The following is a 22,025-nucleotide window of genomic DNA, read 5'->3' on the forward strand; positions in this document are numbered from 1 at the left end:
CTCTGGTCTTCACATTCTGACCATGAGGCATAAATGTATTATGTATATAAATCAAATGTCATATATGAAGTGAAAAAAGGAAAATTACATTACAAAGGTTTCATTTGTGATGACAACTAAATAACCAATCATTTTTTTAAGGGTTAATTATGTTTTTGGTCCCTACAAAATTGCGACCTTGTAAGTTTAGTCCTTACTTAATTTTAATAGCATTTTTAATTCCTACAAAAAAATTCTGCACTCAATATTAGTCCTTACTCAATCCAAATTTGTTTAATTTATGCTTAAACTCTTAAGTTTTTCAACAATTTTTTACAGGCGTGTTAAGAACGTTATTAAAAGGTCCTCCGAAAAAAATCTCGCAAAAATTTGATTTCTACATCCATATTTTTGTTACTTATATCTTAAACTTTTGTCGTTTTAAAAAATTCATATTTAATTTATTTCATGTTAAAAAATTATAGATTTTAGTAATTGAACCTTTCATAGTGTTCTAAACTTGTATAAAAAGAATCGTTAAAAAATTTAAGAGTTTAAGGATAATTAAACAAAATTTATTTTAGCAGGGACTAAAATTATAAGTAAATTTTTTTTGTAGGGATTAAAAAAGCTATTAAAATTAAGTAAGGACTAAACTTAGAAGGTCGCCATTTTATAGGGACCAAAAACATATTTAACCCTTTTTTTAATGACAAATGCTAGATTGATATTCACTCATTCGTTCAGGGTTAGATGAATATTTACTCCTTCGTTCGAGTTTGAACCCAAAACCTTTAAAATGATTCTTTTTTCGTTTTGAATTTTGCAAATCCTTTAAGCTGGGAATATTTTTAGTTCTCAAATAAATGTCAATCGTAAATTTTTGGTACTGAATCATTCTATCTTTTAATGAATGTTTGTATATTTTTATGTATGAAATGTAGTTGGGGATCCTACTTATGCGACGTTGTGTTTTTTGCATTCTTCTCCCTTTTTCACAAGTGACTCTTTTGTTTTTCTATTTTATTTTAAAAAGACGTTGGTGGCCAAGAGAAACAAGTTATGTGAAGTTTGCTCCGAAGTTTATAAAGGAATATTCATCAAGGTTGTCCTTTTATATTGGATTTGAGTCTGTATTCATTAGCTATTTTATTTGAGACTTAAATATGCAAAAGATTCTTAGTTACAATTAAAGATTACTTTAATTTTAGTCCCTGTAAAAAAATTTCTTTCAATTAACGCTTGCACTTTCAAATCACTTTTAACTTGGTCTATCTACATGATTTTTTGTAGTGGATACAAATTTACACGATAAAAATAGATATATGATGCTAGATGAAAGATGGGAGAACACTCACGTACCTATTTGTCCGTTTTTTTTTTATTTATTTATTATGCTAGCACTTGTAAATTATGGCTTGTGTTTTTTTTTTAATCATGAAATTTTGATTTTAATTAATAGAATAGATATACATGTTTGTGACTTTCAAACGACACTCATTTTAAAATGCACAAAGTACATCATCAAAAAAAAAAAAACACAAAGTACCATACTACATATAAAAAGAATACATGGTTATTTTAATTATTTTAAACAAATTTTTATATAATATTCTTTAGGAGCGTTCAAAACTGAACCAACTCAATAGAATAACCACAAACCAAACCAAAACCGCAAAAAATCACATTTAGTTTGGTTGTATTCAAGTCATCTTCTTACTCAACTGCACAATTTGGTTTTGTTTGTGGTTTTGTTTTACCTACCGTATCAAACCAAACCAAACTGCAACATAAGGAAAACACTAATTAAACCTATGTCACCTAGTCTAATAGTCATAGAAACTTAATGAAAACTTTTATAGAATGACATATATTTTTTCTCTTGTTAAATTTATTCTTTGCTTTTTATTTCAAAAATGTATTTATATGCTACTTGAATGTTTAGAGAATGATAAATTCTTAGCCTTTTGCGTTTCTTATATAATAAGATTACTTTTTGTTCACATTTTTAATTTGGTCTATGTTATTGAAAACATTATTAGATGAAAATGAAATTGTAATGTTGGATGAATTTAATATATTGTTGTAAACATTGCTGGAAATATGTAGTGTTTTATCTTTTTAACTAGATTTTAATGTTCGTAACCAAAAATTGTATTGTTTTGAAAAAATCGTACCAACCAAACCACATGCTTTTTTTCTCTTGCAGTTCAATGACTTTTAACCTCAAAACCTAACTAAACCGCACATCATATATCCCTAATATTGTTGGTGTCATTAAAAAAAATTTATATTATATTTACTATATTATTGGTGTCATTGAAAAAGATAAATATGATTTTTTTTGGATTTGTTTCGGTTCGAGACTTACAAATATCAATACTTTTTTTTGAATGGCACAAGAAAAGTAACCGAATATAATCTCAGTCGGTCGATCCCAAGACATGAACATGCCACCAGAGCACCAAGAGCAATAAAAGAAAGAAAAAGGGTCCCGAAGAGCAAAAATAAGCCCACCCAAACACCAAACAAACCCAAACAACTTCGAGATGAACAAGAAGCAGAAGGATCAAAATCAGGGAAAGAAACGAGACAAATCCCCTCCCACAACAACTGCTCAAAGATCTGGGCACCATCCAAACCCCTCACACATGTTCAATCTATCTCTGACAGCTACACCCCCTTTTGGTTCCGCCCCCCACTCATACAAGGAACAACGATGCCCATGATGTCTACAGAAGTACCACTTCCAGAAGAGGAATTTAATGCTATCCACTAGAAGCCTGATCTACACCAAGCACTCCCTCCTAAGGACACAAACAACTGGAAAAAAAGCCTAGCACACTCCCCGATATAAGGAGCTCCCACCCCAACCACCTACTGACACTATACTGGACACTCGAAGTTACGGGCCAAAAAAACAAAGAGAAGGTCAGCTGATTCAGGCACTCCTTCACAAAGAACTTACATGTGGTAAGGGATTTGGACTCCGTGAACATAAAAAACTTACATGATAAAATCACAACGTGCATATTCATTTCTTTGAAATTGAAAAAATAGTTTTGTGAGAAGTTACTAAGAAATAAATAAAAAGTATTAAGATGATAGGCCTATATGTCGTCTGCAAAAAATCATAAGCCAATATGAAAAAAATTAATTAAATTATGTTCATGCTTAGAACGCAAAGTTGATCCCTTATTGGTGATTTCCTTTCAAGTACGTTTCAACTTTGCTTTATATGCAAGGAAATCTACAAAAACAGTTCGACACTAAAGTAAAACAGAGTTTAAAACCTGGTTTGAGTGGTATAATTGATAAGTAAAACAGAGTTTAAAACCTGGTTTGAGTGGTATAATTGATTGAGTGATGATCATTTTTGGAGTTTAAAAACATTAGGGTTTTTTTTTTGAATAAAGTTTAAAACATTAGGGTTAGATATTGGAAATTTGAAAACGCAAGCTACACTGCCAAACAAACGACCGTAAAGCAGGATGGCTGACTCTGACCCCTTCTCCGGCATACCTCTCTCTCCTCCACCCTCCAACATCAACACGGACGGCTTATCTCTTGCTGACGCTCTTTCTCTCACTCTCGCCGACACCAACAACATATCTCAACCGGCCCTTCGAGCTCTCGCCAACTTCATCGCATCCAAAATCTCTAGCCTAACTAACAGCCAGATAGCTCGACTCTCCGATGACAAGATAGCTCGTCTTATTGACGCCGAGTTATCTCGCCTCTCAGACGATGAGATAAATCGCCTTATCAGTTCCTATATATCCGGCTTCTGCAGTAGCATCGGAGGCGCGATATCGAGCTTTTTCGCTTCAGTTGTCGGCCGTATGATCGAAGAATTAACTCCCTCGTTCATAAAACAAAATCCAGAAACCGCATTTAAGATCTTCCAAGGCTTTTGGTGTATTGGATTTGGTACTTCCCCCTCTCTCTCTCTCTCTCTCTCTCTCTCTCATTAATTATTTATCTTCTTCATCCAATTTTATTATGTTACTCATCATCATCTCATTCCTTTCTTTAGTTATCCTTTTCTTCAAAATCAACTTCAAGATCGAAAAGGTATATATTCGTTATTATTATTAATTATTTTGGTGTTAGGATATTATTTTTTTGCCTGAGCTAATGTTATTTTCTTTATTATATCTTTGTTTTGGTCCTAGTGGTTTGAGCAAAGAGCTAGATCTGCTGATATTAAAAAACATTTGTCAAGATTGCCACCTCCTAGACGTTATCTCCTTGTCTCTACTCAGGTAACGAACTCATTGCCTGTGTACGCCTCAATGTTTTTGTTTCCAAAATGTATAATTGTCAAAATATATGTGCCAATCTCCGGTGGGATGGTTTTTCTGGCTTTGAAATGAGCTAGGCGTTAGCTCGTTCCGTGCCAGCCCAAGTTAGGTTGTGCCAATTTGTTGACCCAGATTATTTTAAAATGATGAATTACTCCTTCCGGTATGAAATATAAACAAAAAGGTCGTTGATAATTTTTTAACTACACACATCAATCTTTCAACTGCCACTTTTATTTATATTTCATTCTAGAGGGGGTATATAATAATTAAAACCCCTGTTTAACAACGAGTTTCTTTTGCTTGATTGTGCCTGACCCTTCAACTCCATCACCGTGCATGCAACAAACAAACAAAGAAAGGCAATACTACTAAACTATGGAAACAACATTGTTTCTGAAAACTAAGCAAAATAATAAGTATATGTATTTGTAATTAAAACTAAAGACAAGAAGCAGAAACCAAACATTTTAAATTACTAATAACAAAATTTAAACTTCACTATTTACAACATATCACATACTCTGTTTTCTATTTAATTTTTTCTAACTGTAACAAGTTTGGCTTATATCATATGTTAATAACTATTTGTTATTAAAACTAAAACATGAAACAGAAAACGGAAGCTGAAACCGAACAGCCCTTTTATACTCTAAGATGGCTTTTAAATTACAATGCCCATTACCTTTCCTTATTCTTCTGGTGGCGTTATTATTTATTTTATGTCTTGGAATTTCCTTGTTAGATAATGGTCTAATGTTAATTTATAAATTTTCCGCAGGAGCAACCGAGACATTCAAGGAGGCCTAGTATTGAGCCTTCTAGTCTAGATCAGGAGGAGGTGTTGTTCTATCTCGTACTCTGTTTTCTATTTTATATTTTCTAATGGTAAATAGTTTGGCTTTCATCATATGTTAATAAGTATTTGTTAATTAAAACTAAAAACAAGAAACAGAAAACAGAAGTTGAAACCAAATAGGCCTTTTATACTTTGAGCTGACTTTTAAAATACAATGCCGATCACCTTTCCTTATTCTTCTCATGGCGTTATTATTGATGTTATCTCTTGGAATTTCCTTTTTAGATAATGGCATGATGTTAATTATTAAATTTTCTGCAGAAGCTACTGAGATCACCTTTTTTTGGGCCTTATATTCTACATCCGGAGGTGTTGTTCTATCTCGTACTATGTTTTCTATTTTATATTTTCTAACGGTAACAAGATTGGCTTTCATCATATATTAAAAAGTATTTGTTAATTAAAACTAAGAACCGGAAAGAGAAAACAAAAGTTGAAACCAAACAAGCGTTTTTAAATTACAATGCCCATCACCTTTCCTTATTCTTCTGGTGACGTTATTACCGATGTTATCTCTTGGAATTTCCTTTTTAGATTATGGTCTGATGTTAATTAATAAATTTTCCACAGGAGCCACAGAGACATTCAAGGAGGCCTAGTACTGAGCCTTCTAGTCTAGATCAGGAGGTGTTGTTCTATCTCATACTCTGTTTTCTGTTTTATATTTTCTAATGGTAACTAGTTTGGCTTTCATCATATTATGTTAATAAGTATTTCTTAATTAAAACTAAAAACAAGAATCAGAAAACAAAAGTTGAAACCAAATAGGCCTTTTATACTTTGAGCTGACTTTTAAATTACAATGCCCATCACCTTTCGTTATTCTTGTCATGGCGTTATTATTGATGTTATCTCTTGGAATCTCCTATTTAGATAACGGTCTGATGTTAATTAATAAATTTTCTGCAGAAGCAACAGAGACATTCAAGGAGGTCAAGCCTTGAGCCTTATAGTCTAGTTCCGGAGGTGTTGTTCTATCTCGTACTTTGTTTTCTATTTTATATTTTCTAATGGTAACTAGTTTGGATTTCATCATATGTTAATGAGTATTTGTTAATTAAAACTAAAAACAAGAAAAATAATACAAAAGTTGAAATCAAGCATGCCTTTTATACTTTGAGATGACTTTTAAATTACAATGTCCATCACCTTTCCGTATTTTTCTGGTGGCATTATTATGTGTGTTATCACTTTTAATTTCCTTTTAAGATAATGGTCTGATGTTAATTAATAAATTTTCTGCAGGAGCAACATAGACATTCAAGGAGGCCCAATCTTGAGCCTTATAGTCTAGATCGAGAAGTGTTGTTCTATCTCGTACTCCGTTTTATATTTTATATTTTATATTTTATATTTTCTAATAGTAACTAGTTGGGAATGAAATAATGAGGTCTAAATTCAAAGACAAACACTCGAAATATAGAGAAAGAAAATTGAGCCTATGAGCGTCTGGTTAAAGTCTAAGTAGATACTTCATGATTAGTTAAAAATAAAACAACTAAATATGAAGCTCCACCGGAATTCTCTATTCTATCTCCATAACTGTCATTTTTCGGCTACCTGACTAACTTCTAACGAAGCTCCGATGAAGCTTCGGTGAGCCATTTTCACCGTTTTTTCGCGGATTTTCTATGCTTTTTTGGTGATTGGTTAATTTCCCTTGTGTCCCACCTTCTTGCGCGTAGATTACCCTTGAATTTTCTCGTTTTGTGTTATTTTTTTCTTTGGTTTTCTCTCCGGCGAAACTTCCCTGCTTCTGCGTTTCTGGACTCGACGGTGACTACGGCGGCGAAACCGTCGGAATCTGGGAAATCCTTCGCACAGGCTTTATCCGGTTCTTTTGAAATTCAGCTTAATCAGTTACCTCCTAAGGTTGTGATGGGTGATATGGTGCGAGTTAGGATCTCTCAGGATGAATATGAATTAGGCACTGCTGATTGCAAATGCAATCTTCATGGACGTTTGACCCTGAACAAAGGTGATTCACCATTAACAACTCAAAGTCTGAAAATGAAAAGGTGGCCAAATTTGCACAATTGGAATTTGATTCCTCTTGGTAAGGGTTTCTTTGAGTTCAATTTTAGCTTTGTGGAAGATATGCGTAGGGTTTGGGCGTTGAGGGTGGTGAATTTGAAGCCTGGATTTCTGCGTTTTTACTGTCGGACTAGGGATTTCACACCTCATGCTCAGGTCCAGACTCATGCCCAAATTTGGGTGAGATTGGTGCACTTTCCCCAAGAATATTGGAGGAGGAAAAGCATCTATGAGATTGCCTCCGACATTGGCACACTATTAACAATTGATGAAGCAACTCATTGATGTGGATTTGTCTGAAAAACTAGGTAATGCTTTGTCTATCATGGTGCAATATGAAAAGCAACCTTCCTTTTGTGCTCACTGCAAGCTATTGGGAAATAGCATTCAAAATTGCTCGAAGTTAAAGCTCAATTAACAAGAATGAAGGTTTAACTAAGGTACCAAAAAAGGCTCAACCTGTTACGCACAACAATAAGAATCCATCTAAACTTGACTTGGCTGACAAGCAACCTGCAGTTATCCTTGATAGTAAGCCTCGGTAGGAATTGTTGAATACTGAAGGTTCCCTTATATATCATGCTACTCCTCTCATTAATTTCGTTCTTGATGGAGATGTCGTAGTTCATCACTCAGAGCAACGATTGTTATCTGAACAACCAACAATCTATTCAGCTTAATGATCTAGCCCCAGAGAGAATATCAAAGAGTAACCTAGATGCACCCTTGAATATTGTACCTTTGACAAACTCTTTTAACCTTTTGAATGATTAGAATAACTCTTCGGATCGGGAGGCTTTGGTTGAGGAACAGAAGAGTGGCTTTGACTCCATCAATGTGAATAAAGCTGCTATTCAATCTTTGGTTGTAAGCCCCAAGTTAACTAGCTATTCAGAGAACCTAGTCATAGGTACCTCTATTGCTGATTTAACTATGGAGTCTCTGGAGAAACCTATCACTATCAATTACATCTCTCTAACATGTGACAAGCTTCCGGTTTTTTCTGTCATAAAACCTGTGAATTCTAGATTGGAAGCTGTTGCTGCTTCATCTGCAGCAGTTCAAAACAGTTTGGCCATTATGCCAAAGTCTTGGGGAGACCTTACTGATGAAGTAACCGATACTACGTTAGAGAAGGAGCTAACTTTCCACCTAGTGGAGAATTCATCTATTTGTCTAGATAGTCAATTCTTAAATTTGTGTCCTGATAAAAGTGTTCACACTAGTAATTTGATGGATATGAATGATGAGATGTTGGTAACAGTACTGACAGACACCAACATTGCTCTTACCCATAGTGATGCTGCTTTGACAAGTGTTGAAATTTAAATTTAATTTTTTGGGGGCATACTACATCTGCGGATCAGTATCAGATAGACAAGGAGGATGATTGTAAAACTGATAAGTCTAAAGGGCTGAAAGATGATTGCGTTCACACCCGCGCCAAAAGTTGAATTTCCAAAGCCTATAAAAAATGATGTTGTTGTTTTTTGCTGTTAGTGGCTAGAATGTTCTCTCTTAGCTTGTAGTTCTTCCTTCTAGTTCCTTGCTTCTTTTCTTCATTGGGTATTATAGGCTTTTGTCCCCCCCAATATTTCTTTGTACTTCTTTTCATCTATTAATTTTTCTCTGGCTTCATTAAAAAAAAAAAAAAAAAAGTAACTAGTTTGGCTTTCATCATATATTAACAAGTATTTGTTAATTAAAACTAAAAACAAGAAACAAAAAAGAGAAGTTGACACCAAATATGCCTTTTATACTTCCAGCTGACTTTTAAATTACAATGCCCATCACCTTTCCTTATTCTTCTCGTGCGTTATTATTGATGTCATACCTTGTATGTTCCTTTCTAGATAATGGTATGATGTTAATTAATAAATTTTGAGCAGGAGCAACCAAGACATTCGAGGATTCCCAGTTTTGTGCCTTTCCCTTATAGACTTGTTCCTCTAGATCTGGAGGTGTTGTTCTATCTCTTACTTTGTTTTCTATTTTATTTTTTCTAATGGTGACAAGTTTGTTTGTCAAAATATGTTAAAAGTATTTGTTATTAAAACTAAAAACAAGAAACATAATACAAAAGTTGAAATCAAGCATGCCTTTTATACTTTGAGATGACTTTTAAATTACATTGCCCATCTGATGTTTCTGGTGGCGTTATTATTGATGTTATCTCTTTTAATTTCATTTTTAGCTAATGGTCTGATGTTAATTAATAAATTTTCAGCAGGAGCAAGCGAGACCTTCGAGCAGGTCCAATGTTGTGCCTTATAGTCCAGACCTGGAGGTGTTGTTCTATCTCGTACTCTATTTTCCATTTTGTTTTTTCTCACGGTAACAAGTTTGGTTGTCAAAATATGTTAAAAGTATTTGTCATTAGAACTAAAAACATGAAACAGAAAACAGAAGCTGAAACCAAACAAGCATTTATAATCTAAGCTGACTTTAAAATTACAGTGGCCATCACCTTTCCTTATTCTTCTAGTGGCATTATTATTGGTGTTATCTCTTGTATTTTCCTTTTTAGACAATGGTCTGATGTTAATTAATTATTTTTCAGCAAGAGCTACTGAGACTTTCGAGGAGGCCCAGTTTTGTGCCTTATAGTCGAAATGTGGAGGTGTTGTTCTATCTCATACTATGTTTTTTATTTTTTTCTAACGCTAACAAGTTTGGCTGTTTTCATGTTAATAAGTATTTGTTCTCTATTTAATTTCATTTTTCTAACGGTAACAAGTTTAAGAGCGCATTTATCTCTATATGCCATGGTATCCTGTTTTCCTAATTTTATAATTTTAAATTTAACAAATATTGTATGCTAAAAAATATTGTTTTCAATTCAGGGTCGCCTATACATTGGAGACCAACATCAGGAAGGCACATCTAGAGTTGTTCCAATCAGTAGATTGACTGGTATGCCCACATCCTGTTTTTAGTTAATTTTGTTTGTGGAGTTGCAAATTTGGATCCCTTTAAGAAAGAAAATCTGCAAAGGGAAGTATTTCAAGTAATGTATTTTTCACTCTAGAAAGATTAATTATGACAATAGAAACATGCACCCTTTTGCTTTTAGTAAAGATATCAGCGAGTTGATCCATGGAATTGATGAAGGAGGTTTTGATTGTTCCGGTGATAATCTTCTCTCCAAGTGACAGTCAACTTCAATATGCTTTGTCCTCTCGTGAACAAGTTAGAGATAAGAGAGGGATTACCGACTACATGATCTTAAACACTAGAATCTAAAAATCCATGATTATTGAGTGAGATAGGCAATCTATCTCGTTAGAAACAATCGATATGTGATATTCATCATATGACATAAAGAAGAGCTACAAAATAAATAATGTTTGGCACACTTGCTCTATTTCTACATGTAGTTGTTTATCTATAATGTTGTCTCTAAAGGGGATTCTTTCTCTTTGCTGTTTCTTTCCTTATATCTCCTCTTTCCAGTTAGCTATATCATTTCTATTATTATATATGTATATTAATCATATATCATATATAAAGTGATCAAAAGAGGAAAGTTACATCGCAAAGGATTCAAATGTGTTGATAACTAAATAACCAATCATTTTTTTGAATGACAAATGTTAGTTATTTGTATCAGAGTTGATTCTCTTCTATGAAATTGAAATTATATTCTTGTACTTGGTGGAAACCATTCCCCTATATTTTTATTCTTTGTTGGGTACGTGTATCAACAAGTGTTACTGCTAGATTGTGCAACTTTTCTTGTTTCAAATTTATAGCTAGGGTTGTTCTCTTTCCTTTTTGAATTTTGCAAACCCGTTTAAGCTGGAAATTTTTTAGTTCTCGCATAAATGTCAATAATGAATCATTTTATCTTTTCATGAATTTTCGTCCTATGTTTGTGTATGCAACTTTGATGTTGCTCCTTATAATTGTGTTCACTTAGTCAATGGTTCCTTATTATAAAATTTTCACATTCATTAGCTCTATATATGTTATATAATTGTTTTTATCCCATGACGCAGACATAGGAGCAAGGTATTCCTATTTGGTGAGGAGAAGTTTGCTTGGAAGTTGATAAGGTAAAGAACAATAGGACACATACCCTATTTCGGATCCACAATCGCTTTTTATACTTTTATACCTTATTTCCCAAAACACCACATAACAATTCCCAAAACTGATTTTAAGTTTAAATTGGGAATGTATTGTTATTCTTCACAACGGCATCTTTTATGACAAATCTATTGCTAATCTTTGGTTTTACTTGTACATGACAATGAACGTAATGGGAAATTAATCAATCTAACACGTGGCAAAAACAATAAAAAAAATAAAAAATAACACGTGGCACCTCAAAATAACACGTGGCACCTCACTTAGGGTGCCACGTCAGCGTAGACCGAGTCAAAAGTGACATTAGGGGTCAAAACTGCCACAAGTGCAAACCTTAGGGGGCGGTTTTGTAGTTTTTTTTCTTAGGGGGTCAAAATTACAACTTTAGAAAAGTTAGGGGGCGAAAACTGCTATTAAGCCTATATTAAATCTAGCATTTTCAAACTCAATGAGTTTAAATAATTTTTATAGGATATTTAAATAGTATGTGTAGTATGTTCACCTGCAAAATGTGTCGGTCCAAATCTAGTTTAAATACAAAAGTAGTTTTTCTCTATATAAATTTTTTACATGATAAAATAACATTGTGCTTATATATTCAGTTCTTTAAAATTAAAAAAATTGTTTTGTGAAAAGTTAGGCAACATCACTTTCGTTGTTCCTTAACTTGAATTCAAGTAACAATTTCATCTTTTATTTTTTTCTCACGTCACGTTCTTTTCAACATGTTGTATATATATGGACTTTTTAAGATTCAAATCTACGAATCGATTTCGAGATGAACTCTTAGTGTTCAAGTATATGTTCTTTTACTCATGTTTTTATATGAATTTTAGATTTGATGTTTTCATATGCAAATCGACAAAAAAGTCATAAATGACTTAAAACAAAATTGTTATATAAAATTATGTTTTTTATAGTTACTATAAAGATAATAATTTTTTATAGTTACTATAAAGATAATAATTGAGAATATTGTTTTTCTTTGAGGGGAATAATTGAAAAAATTGTTGTGAAAAGTTATAGTTACTAAGAAATACTAAAATATTAAGATGAAAAGCCTATATGAAAAAAAGTAATTAAATTATGTTCATGCTTCGAAAGCAAAGATGATCATTTAAGGTCCGTTTTGGTTCGAGAGTTTTGGAGGGGAGGGGAGATTTTTAATTTAAAGTGTTTGGTTCAATTTTTAGAAAGGGAGGGGAGTGGAGAAGAGGGGAGCAAATTTTATTGCAGTGTCAAAATTATCCTTATATTAATTTAAAATCTCAATGTTATCCTTGTAACAACATTTAATATTATTATTATTATGTTATATTATCCTTGAAACAACTTTTACTATTATTAGGTTATAGGTTATATTATCTTGTAACAACTTTTATTCCATATTATTAACAATTTTTTCTTGTAACAACTTTTATTCCATATTATTAACAAATTTTCCTTGTAACAACTTTTATTACTCCTTGTAACAACCCTATTACTAATCCATTATTTCATCGTCTACATCATGTTGTTATCGATTACATCGTTATTGTTTCGTTACTTTATTATCCTTATTTGTTCTGGACCGACCCAAAGGATCTTTGGCCCATTAACTTAGGCCCAACATTTTCCAAAGCCCAAACTCCACGTTTGGCAACATTGCTCGCAACATACCTCCTCCCCACGAGGGGGGTGCACGAAGTAACCGAGACCAGTTCAAAAGAACTCCAACGTCTCTTTGCATATTATGCACGTTCCCGCAATAAACTCCCTGGCGGTTACACTTCCCACGATTTCGTAACCGCCAGGGCCAGGTGTGCCACCACAACGGCTCTGCAGCCCTCCACCTCTATAAATAGGGGACTCAATGCAGTCCCCCAAGGTAGAACTCTTTCTTCCTCTAAAACCCTCACTCTCTGAATCTCTACTGACTTGAGCGTCGGAGTGCCTGCAGGTACACACCCCCCATCCGTTCCAGGATGCATCCCACCAACACATTCTACCACAGTAGCAACCACCGCATTCAAAGCACCGGTAGTCACCTTCTGATCAGGTACGATCAGTGGCGCCGTCTGTGGGAAATACATAAGCTCCCCCGTTTTTATACTCCTGAAAACCAAAGCTTTCCAAAAAACTACCATGACTACCAACGGTGCTCACTCCCACCTACAATGTGAGGTGCACGTCCTCCAACAGGATGGCATGACATCTACGCCTTCACCTGTAGAAACGAACAGGGAGGAACCAACTCACATTGTTCCTCTCCAACAAAGGCCTTTACAAGGCCCCCACGACCTACGGAGACACCCGAGGATGCCACGCCAACCAGTGTCCTCGTCGGTAACCTGATCCGCACGGTTCAACGGCAGACGTCGTTAATCGAGGAACAGAACCGACACTTGATGGATCTAGAGCAAGCGCGTCTCGTCGTCTCAACCAGGCGAACTCCTTCCCCCAACACGTAACAGAAGCGGAACGAGCCCTCACAGGCCCCGTTCTAGATCCCCGCCTAGACGAAACGGACACTCTCGGTCTCCCTTCGGGTCCGAGGACACTTGCGATGCTCGTTACGACCGTAACTCTTACGGTCCTTTCACACGACGCATCCGAGAAGCTCATATCCCTCGCAAACTGAAGAAACCTCCGCAAATGGACTCGTACGATGGAACGACTGATCCAGACAAGCACATCGAGAACATCGAGACAGTTCTCACTTACAGGTCAGTGCGAGGCGTCGTCAAATGTAAGCTCTTCGTCACTACTCTGAGACGAGGAACGGTCACCTGGTTTAAGAACTTAAGGAGAAACTCCATCGATTCATGGAGCGACCTCTGTAACGAGTTCACAACCCACTTCACAGCTTCAAGGACGCAACCAAAAACGGTCGCATCCCTTGAAGCCATTGTTCAAGGAAGGAGTGAACCCCTCCGAGACTACATCGAGAGATTCAACAAAGAAGCAGTCCAGGTACGAGGTGCCAATGAAACAATGAAACTGTACCTCATCGCCAAAGGTCTGCGCGAGGACACCGACATCAAGAAGGCTGTCCGCTTGGATTTCCCAAGGACCCTCAACGAGTTCCTAGCGATCGCCAAGATCTACATCGCTTATGAAGAGGAGCTGTACGTGGACCGCCTCAATAAATACAGGAAGGAGGAGCCTGCTGCTGGATCCTCTAAAAAGCCTTTCCCTGAGAAAAAGAAGGAGGGCAAAGCTGCTCGGGAAAGCAAAAGACCCAACGGTCACTTCACCGAGTACACTCCTTTGGCCATGTCAAGGGAGAAAATCCTCGCCAAGATCGCAGTAGCCGATCTGACAGAAGTTGGCATCAAGCCACCAAAGGCTCCATCTCAGGAGAGGAAGGGGATCGACAAAACAAAGTACTGTCGATTCCACAAGTGCCACGGCCACACCACCGATGAATGCATCCATCTGAAGGATGCCATTGAGCTTCTCATTCAGAGAGGCAAGCTCAAACAGTTCATCAAGAACCCGGAGGCGGAAAGAAGGACCGTCGAACTCATCGGTGACGGATCAGAACCGGGTAAAACCATCGCCATGTCCGTAGAACACCTTGGAGATTTCCATGACAACGTGAAAATCACCCCCTATTCATGCACATGGGAACAGTTTCCCACCGCCAACGTCATTACTGGAGGGGCGCTGAACATTTCCATGGGAAGCATGAAGAGGAAATTCGAGGAGCTCGTGAGCGTCAATACCATGGCTCCCTCCTATCGCGGGGGAAGGCCACCTTTGGCGCTCTATGATTTCGAACTACCTAGTGGGGCTTGAAATTCCTTTGCTCGTACGGGCCTCAATGGCCAACGCAGACGTCCGACGAGTCCTGATCGACACAGGGGCCTCGTGTGACATCATGTACACCAGCCTGTTCAAAACTCTTCAACTAACGGAGAAAAACCTTTCTCCCTACGTTGGGGACGAACTCTACGGCTTCAACGGCTCATCCACTCAGCCCTGGGGATATGTGGAACTATTGGTCACCTTCGGCGAAAAGGAGGCCAAGAAAACAATAAAGGTCCCATTCTTGGTGATCGACTGCTCGTCCCTCTACAATTGCATTATAGGGAGAACCAGGCATGCCCAGCTAGGGGCTGCATGTTCAACCGCTCACCTGAAGTTGAAGTACCATGGAAAGGAGGGCATCATCGCCTCTCTCAATGGAGACATCGAAGCTGCAAGGAGATGTTTCCTCCAAGCCAACAAATCCCAGAACTTGGTTTCCCAATCCAGCAAACCTGCTGAAGACAAAGGGAAAGCTGCTGCGAGCACTCTGGACGCCAACTTGGTCGAACTTGACCCCAGGTTCACCAAGGAGGACCTGAAGGAACAAAAATGGGAGAAGAATGATCCGCTCAACGCGAGACTTCTTAGACCTATTCCTGATGGTGAGTTCGAGCTGGTCCCTTTCGGAAGCGACCCCTCGAAAAATTTCAAAATTGGCAAGATCTCCCTGAACTCGTCAGGAACCAGCTGATCGCCTGCCTCAAGGAGAACGCCGACCTATTCGCATGGAGCGCTGCTGACATGCCCGGAAACGACCCTAGCGTCGCTTGTCACCAGTTGACAGTAGATCCCGGAGTTAGCGTTGTAGCCCAGCGACTTAGGAAACAGTCTCCTGAAAAATCAGAGGCTGCTGAAAAAGCTGTAAAAGGCCTCCTAGAGGAAAACTTTATTTCTGAGGCCAAATACACTACCTGGCTCTCCAATGTTGTACTTGTCAAGAAATCTAATGGAAAATGGCGTATGTGTGTTGACTATACCGATCTTAATAGGGCCTGCCCTAAAGACGCATATCCTCTTCCTAACATCGATAAACTCGTGGATAATTCCTCCGGCTACAAACTTTTATCCTTCATGGACGCCTATTCTGGGTACAACCAGATACCCATGGTTGAAGAAGATAAAATGAAAACAGCTTTCATGACCGAATCAGGGAACTATTACTACAACATAATGCCCTTCGGTCTACGAAACGCGGGGGCTACTTATCAACGTATGATGAACAAAGTTTATGACAAGACACTTATGGGCGACATTCTCGAGGTTTACATGGACGACATGATCTTAAATCCCAACAAGAGGTGGATCATGCCGCCCACCTCAAAAGAGTGTTCGAGCAAACTCGGAAATACAACATGCGACTCAACCCAGAAAAATGCACCTTTGGAGTCCAAGCGGGTAAATTCCTTGTTTTCTATCTGACAGAAAGAGGAATCGAGGCGAATCCAGACAAATGCCGTGCATTTATTGAGCTTCCAACACCCCACTCCAAGAAGTGCATCCAAACACTCAACGGAATGCTGACTGTCCTCTTCAGATTCGTGGCCAAGTCCGCCCAACACGCACTTCCCTTCTTCAAACTCTTGAGGAAGGAAACGAAGTTCGATTGGACAGAGGAATGCGAGAATGCTCTGAGGCATCTCAAGGACACCCTTTCAGCGCCTCCCGTACTCTCACGACCCGACCAGGGTGAAACGCAGTACTTGTACCTATCCGTCTCTTCTGACGCGGTAAGCGCCGTGCTCATCAGAGAAACGACGGAAGGACAAAAGCCAGTCTACTCGCACTCCTCACAGCGGCCCGAAGGCTTAGGCAGTACTTCTTAGCTCACACTGTGGTGGTCCAGACGGACCAACCCATCAGACAAATCTTGGGTCGCCCTGACGTAGCCGGTCGGATGATGAAATGGTCACTCGAATTATCTGAGCTCGACATACATTACGAATCCAGAATGGCACTGAAGGCACAAGTGTTCGCGGACTTCCTCGCCGAGATGACTTTTTCAGCAGAGGATAGCCCTGAGGATTGGACCGTCTTCGTAGATGGATCATCCAACTCCAATGGAAGCGGAGCCGGGATAATCATAGAAGACAACAAAGGTATCGTTGTCGAAATCTCCCTCGCTTTGTCTTTTCCTGTTACCAATAACACTGCAGAGTATGAGGCCTTCTTGGCTGGCTTGCGAACCGCCAAAGACATGGGAGCCCGAAAGGTGAAAATATTTACCAATTCACAACTCGTGGCTTCCCAAGTCACCGGATAGTTCCAGGTAAAAGAGGACCACCTCCAAAAGTACGTCCAGTTGGTACTAGAGAAAATGAAAGAGTTTGAAACCGTCGAAGTAACCCACGTTCCTCGCGAACAGAATACTCGAGCGGACATTCTTTCAAAATTCGCAAGTACACGAACTGCGAACGGAAACAAAACAGTCATACGAGAGGTTCTCAGCGAACCAAGCATCCAGGATAGAGGAACTCTCCCTCAAGAGATCAATACAATCATCGGAATGGAAGACTGGAGGGGACCCATCTCCCGATACATAGAGAATGGGGAACTCCCTTCTGACCCGCAAGAAAGGACAAGGTTGAAGCGAAGAGCCTGCTCAATCACTTTGGTGGAAGGAACTCTATACCAAAGAGGCTTCATCATTCCCCTAATCAAGTGTTTAGGACCCAACGAGACCCAAGAAGTCCTTGCCGACGTTCATGACGGCATATGCAGACAACACCTTGGTGCCAAAGCTCTCGCAAAAAAGGTCCTACGAGCAGGGTACTATTGGCCCACCATGTTAAAAGACGCCCAAGATTACATAAACCTCTGCGATAAATGCCAGCGACATGGGGACATGCATCTAGCGCCCCCCGCTGAGCTAACATCTTTGGTTTCTCCTTGGCCTTTTTCATGATGGGGCATCGACCGTCTGGGACCGTTCCCTAAAGCCGCCGGACAGCTGAAATACCTCGTAGTCGCCATCGACTACTCAACAAAGTGGATCGAAGCCGAACCACTGGCTAAAATCACAGCTAAAAATGTACTCCGTTTCTTCAAGAGAAACATCCTAGCAAGGTTCGGAGTACCTGCCCTAGTCATATCCGACAATGGTACACAGTTCACGGACCAGAGGTTCCAGGACTACCTAAGGAATATCGGCATCAAACAAATCTTCACCTCCGTCGAACACCCTCAAGCCAACGATCTCGCCGAGGCTGCAAACAGGGTCATTTTACGAGGGATACGAAGAAGGCTAGACACGGCTAAAACTCAGTGGGCTGAAGAGTTACACGCGGTCCTTTGGGCTTACAGAACTACTCCCCATTCCACGACTGGAGAGTCACCTTTTCGACTCACGTACGGGGCAGCGCTGAAACAAAAGATAGCCGCTCGTCACAGCAAGAAGGTCATAAAAAGAGAATTCGAAGTGGGCGACCTCGTCCTTCAGCGAAACCAGAAGGATTCCGAAGAAAGGAAACTCGCCGCAAACTGGGACGGCCCCTACAGGATCCGGATGAAGACCGGGACGGGGGCTTACGGACTCGAAGATCTCCACCAAAACGCAATTCCAAGGACTTGGAATGCAGAAAAACTCAAAAGGTATTACACTTAGATGGCAAACAACGCAAATTTACTCTAGTGTACATACTCAGTTCTATGCAACGAACTCATCGCTCTCAAACGAGCAAATAAACGGAGGAGGAAAATCGTGCCACTCCAAATTCAAAAAGAAAAAGGATGAGAGAAATTTACACAACAAATCCTCTCACTCCTCAGTATGTACGCTTACCGCTGCGACATCACTGCTCGGCATGTTAGGTAGAACCCCAGCTCGCGATGGGTGATTCACGCCTCAGTGCGTTGAACTTAGAATGGTTTCTTCGTTCATCCGCTGTTACAGTCCATAACTTTGGACACACATTCAGATAAATGATCTCTTCGATGTGCAATACTTCTAACTAATACTCCGCGTAAACAGTTGGAAACCTCCTGCCCAAACTCTTCCTTGCAAAACAACGCAAAGGTAAAAACTTTCTAAACAAAGTTACTTGGGAAGAAAAGGGCAAAACTTTGATTTCATCAAGTCAAGGTAACAAAAAGCTAGGCGGACATGCTAAACTCTCCAGTCATTAAATCACTTCGTCGATATAATGACTGCGGGGTGTAGTCCATAACACCGCAACAAAACACACTTTGGCTTAAAAGCTTCGCACTTCAAAAAGCGAACAACAATACAAGCAGAACAGTTAAGAGCATACGAATTATTGCAGTCTGTGAAAAACACAAGATATATAGTTCTCTCTCAGTAAATACTTCAAACAAGTATTAAAAAGCCTCACACAACGAGCAATCAAATTCAAAACATTATACTTGAAAGTAAAACATACATTTCAGACAAGTGTAATTGAGAATGAAGCAATTATATTATAAAAGTGCTAAAACCGCGAAGGGCGCACAATGTCATTACAAGCATAATTGTTGAAGAAATTAATTACAAGGCCTCATCAGGACTGGGCTTCATCAACATGCCCATTATCTTCCTCAGGGTCGGGGGGAGGAGTGATCACCCCATTTTCCACTTCACCGAGGGGATGAATTTCTTCGACATTCAGCTCGATCCCCGGGTTCACCACCTTCAGTTGAGCCACCGCCCAATCAAAACCAAGCCTGACGGCGTCCACCAAGCTTCCTTTTAGCTCACCAATCCGGTCCACAAGACCGGCATGCCGTAGGACAGCAAGGTCTTCCGCCTCATCCTCTCCAGGGAGGTCCGCCTTCTTCAGAGCTTCCTCCAGGGACACCTTCTCCTCAGCGAGCTTCCGAGAAGACAAGGTCAATTGCTCAAGAGAGCAGCCTGAGCCCCAGACAACTGCTCCTTCAAAGAAGCAAGCTGACGGTCACGCTCCTCCGCAACTGACCTCTTGCTCCTTTGATCCTCCTCAAGGGCGGCCACCCTAGCGGTCAAAGCATCCATTTCCCGCACCAAAGCATCGACCCAAACTTCACTTTCCAGCGAAGCATTGTTCAGGGCCGCAGCGACCTCCAAAGCCTTCATGGTAGCAATAACCCCATCAGTTATCGCCTTACTCCGGCCAGCTGGACCCAGATCCTGAATGATCTTCAGCTCGGGGTCATCCAAGAAAAGGGTCGACTAGGGGCCGCACAGCTCCGGCTCGGACCATACTTTTGGAAGCTGGAGGAAGTCCCCTCTTTCAGAACGGACAAGAACAGCCTTGATCAGAGTGAGTGGGTCCTCGGAAGGCATCCTCACCCTCTGCTTCTTCGCAGAATCCTGCACCAACTCCTCAGAAGGCTCCTCGCCTTCCAAATCCACCACAGGTCCAGAGGACGAGCCGGGAGCAGAACCAGCAATAAGATGTTCCAGAGATTGAACATTTTTCCGCTTCTTCTTGGCCGATATCTTCTTGCTCGCCGCATTCACGAGGGCCCCCAAATCCTTCTTTATTTTTTCTACAACACAAAGATAGGGAAATTTTGTCAGTTAGGGGAAACAAAACAAGAAGGCGAGAACAAAAAGAAAGTAAACTACCAAGGCAGGCTTCAAAATCATCGGAGGGTTCCCCCGTCTTTCGGTCTTAACCCTCTACGGAAGAGACTCAATGAAAGCCCAAAGTTGTTGACGCAGGCTTTTCTCTTCATCAGTCAGATTAGCAACAGTACGACCGAAATCCCTCGATTCGTAGACAAAATAGTCCTGAGACCAGCATAGATGGAAGAAAAGACGACGCTCCTGAACGCCATCCTTCACGACCTCCAAAAGGTTATCCAGAGAAGCCACGCTCTTTGGTCGAACCAGAAAGAAGCGCTCTTTAAAGCTCCGAACCTTCCCAGCAAAAATCTCAAACATCTTCTGGGTCTGGCGAAAAGAAACCCAATCCGCGCCCCGTTGCACGGTGAAGAAGGAGAAAAAGATATTTTTGGAGGCAGGAATGCGAGGATAATTACATAACAACTCAAAGGTCCTCATAAAGGCATAAGAGTCCGGATGAATCTGGGTGGGGGACAGCTTGGTCCAACGAAGCACTTCCCGCTGGAAATTAGAGAAAGGGATCCGGAAACCCATGTCTTTGAAACCACTTCATACATGGGAAAGACATAGTTTTCATACTCCGAACACACCCTGTTAGACGTGCTCGACAGAACCAGCTCCTAATCTTTCACTTCTCCGATGGTATCAAAGGGGGCTTCACCCACGCCATCAGTAGCAAACACAGATTTTGTTTCCAAGGGCTCCTCTCTGGGCCGCAAAACAACAGACGCAACAACTCCTTCATTTGCCATGATAGACCTGGAGAAAGCAAGGGAAAAAAGTGAATCCAACATTCAGATCCACTCTTCCTTCACCCATCAGGTCGATCACGGAAAGGAAGGGATCGAAACACTACCGCTAGAAAACAAGGGGAACTACAAGCTCGACTCACACATCAGGGAGATCTACTCTCGACGAACAGACCCGAAAAGCTTATGGATGAAGCCTAAGCATGTCGCCAATGTTCTTCTAAACACTAGTAGAAAACAGACATCATATATTTCAAAGTCTTTCTGATGCACGGTGGAAACCACCGTAACCAACGACGATAACCACCGAGTCAGAAATACTTTCATCCTAAACACGCATTCCTACGGTTTCTAAAAGAGCAGAAACTAAAGAAGCCACAAACGCAGAAATAGAAAGGTAAAGTCATCGGAATGTTACCTGTTACGATGGATGGTTTTGGACTTGAAGTAGAAAGTTGAAAGACTGGAAAGATTTCACCCTTGAGAAACTCCGGAGAAAACTTCTACCTCTCTGAGAAAATGAAACGAAGTAATATTCCAAACAACGTTTGGGCTATTTATACTCGTCTCATAAACCACTCAAAAGTCACGACTTTCTATCCAATACAGTCCTTCACATACAACTCTGCTTCCCTGGAGCATTCCTACGGTCCAGATCTGATCAGACCATTCATCAAAGG

The 22,025-nt window shown here is 39.5% G+C and overlaps 1 protein-coding gene, 1 long non-coding RNA gene and 1 pseudogene across 2 annotated transcripts; 2 read left to right on the forward strand and 1 right to left on the reverse strand.

The window, feature by feature from the left end:
• Positions 1-3,154: 3,154 nt before the first annotated feature.
• Positions 3,155-9,382, forward strand: LOC146921102 (uncharacterized). The gene is made up of 10 exons (XM_085711248.1): positions 3,155-3,909; positions 4,016-4,053; positions 4,155-4,244; positions 5,065-5,124; positions 5,404-5,451; positions 5,713-5,769; positions 6,052-6,108; positions 6,388-6,444; positions 9,066-9,137; positions 9,371-9,382. The coding sequence occupies exons 1-10, from the start codon at positions 3,471-3,473 to the stop codon at positions 9,380-9,382; spliced, it is 930 nt and encodes a 309-aa protein (XP_085567374.1). The 5' UTR covers positions 3,155-3,470.
• Positions 9,383-9,399: 17 nt separating this feature from the next.
• On the forward strand, positions 9,400-11,403 carry LOC146921103 (uncharacterized). The gene is made up of 4 exons (XR_015010758.1): positions 9,400-9,463; positions 9,737-9,796; positions 10,020-10,089; positions 11,175-11,403. It is a non-coding gene; the product is annotated as an uncharacterized LOC146921103 (long non-coding RNA).
• Positions 11,404-19,393: 7,990 nt separating this feature from the next.
• LOC146921104 (uncharacterized) lies at positions 19,394-21,130 on the reverse strand (annotated as a pseudogene).
• Positions 21,131-22,025: the final 895 nt, after the last annotated feature.

Source organism: Medicago sativa, chromosome 5 (assembly GCF_051527215.1).
Source record: "Medicago sativa cultivar Bolivia chromosome 5, Bolivia_mono, whole genome shotgun sequence".
Taxonomy (NCBI): domain Eukaryota; kingdom Viridiplantae; phylum Streptophyta; class Magnoliopsida; order Fabales; family Fabaceae; genus Medicago; species Medicago sativa.

Bases quoted from the DNA above. Each gene is read 5' to 3' on its own strand.
- LOC146921102 (XM_085711248.1), top strand. From the start codon at position 3,471: ATGGCTGACTCTGACCCCTTCTCCGGCATACCTCTCTCTCCTCCACCC. The intron at 4,245-5,064 runs GTAACGAACTCA...AATTTTCCGCAG, and splicing joins ATCTCCTTGTCTCTACTCAG to GAGCAACCGAGACATTCAAG. The intron at 5,770-6,051 runs GTGTTGTTCTAT...AATTTTCTGCAG, and splicing joins CTTCTAGTCTAGATCAGGAG to AAGCAACAGAGACATTCAAG.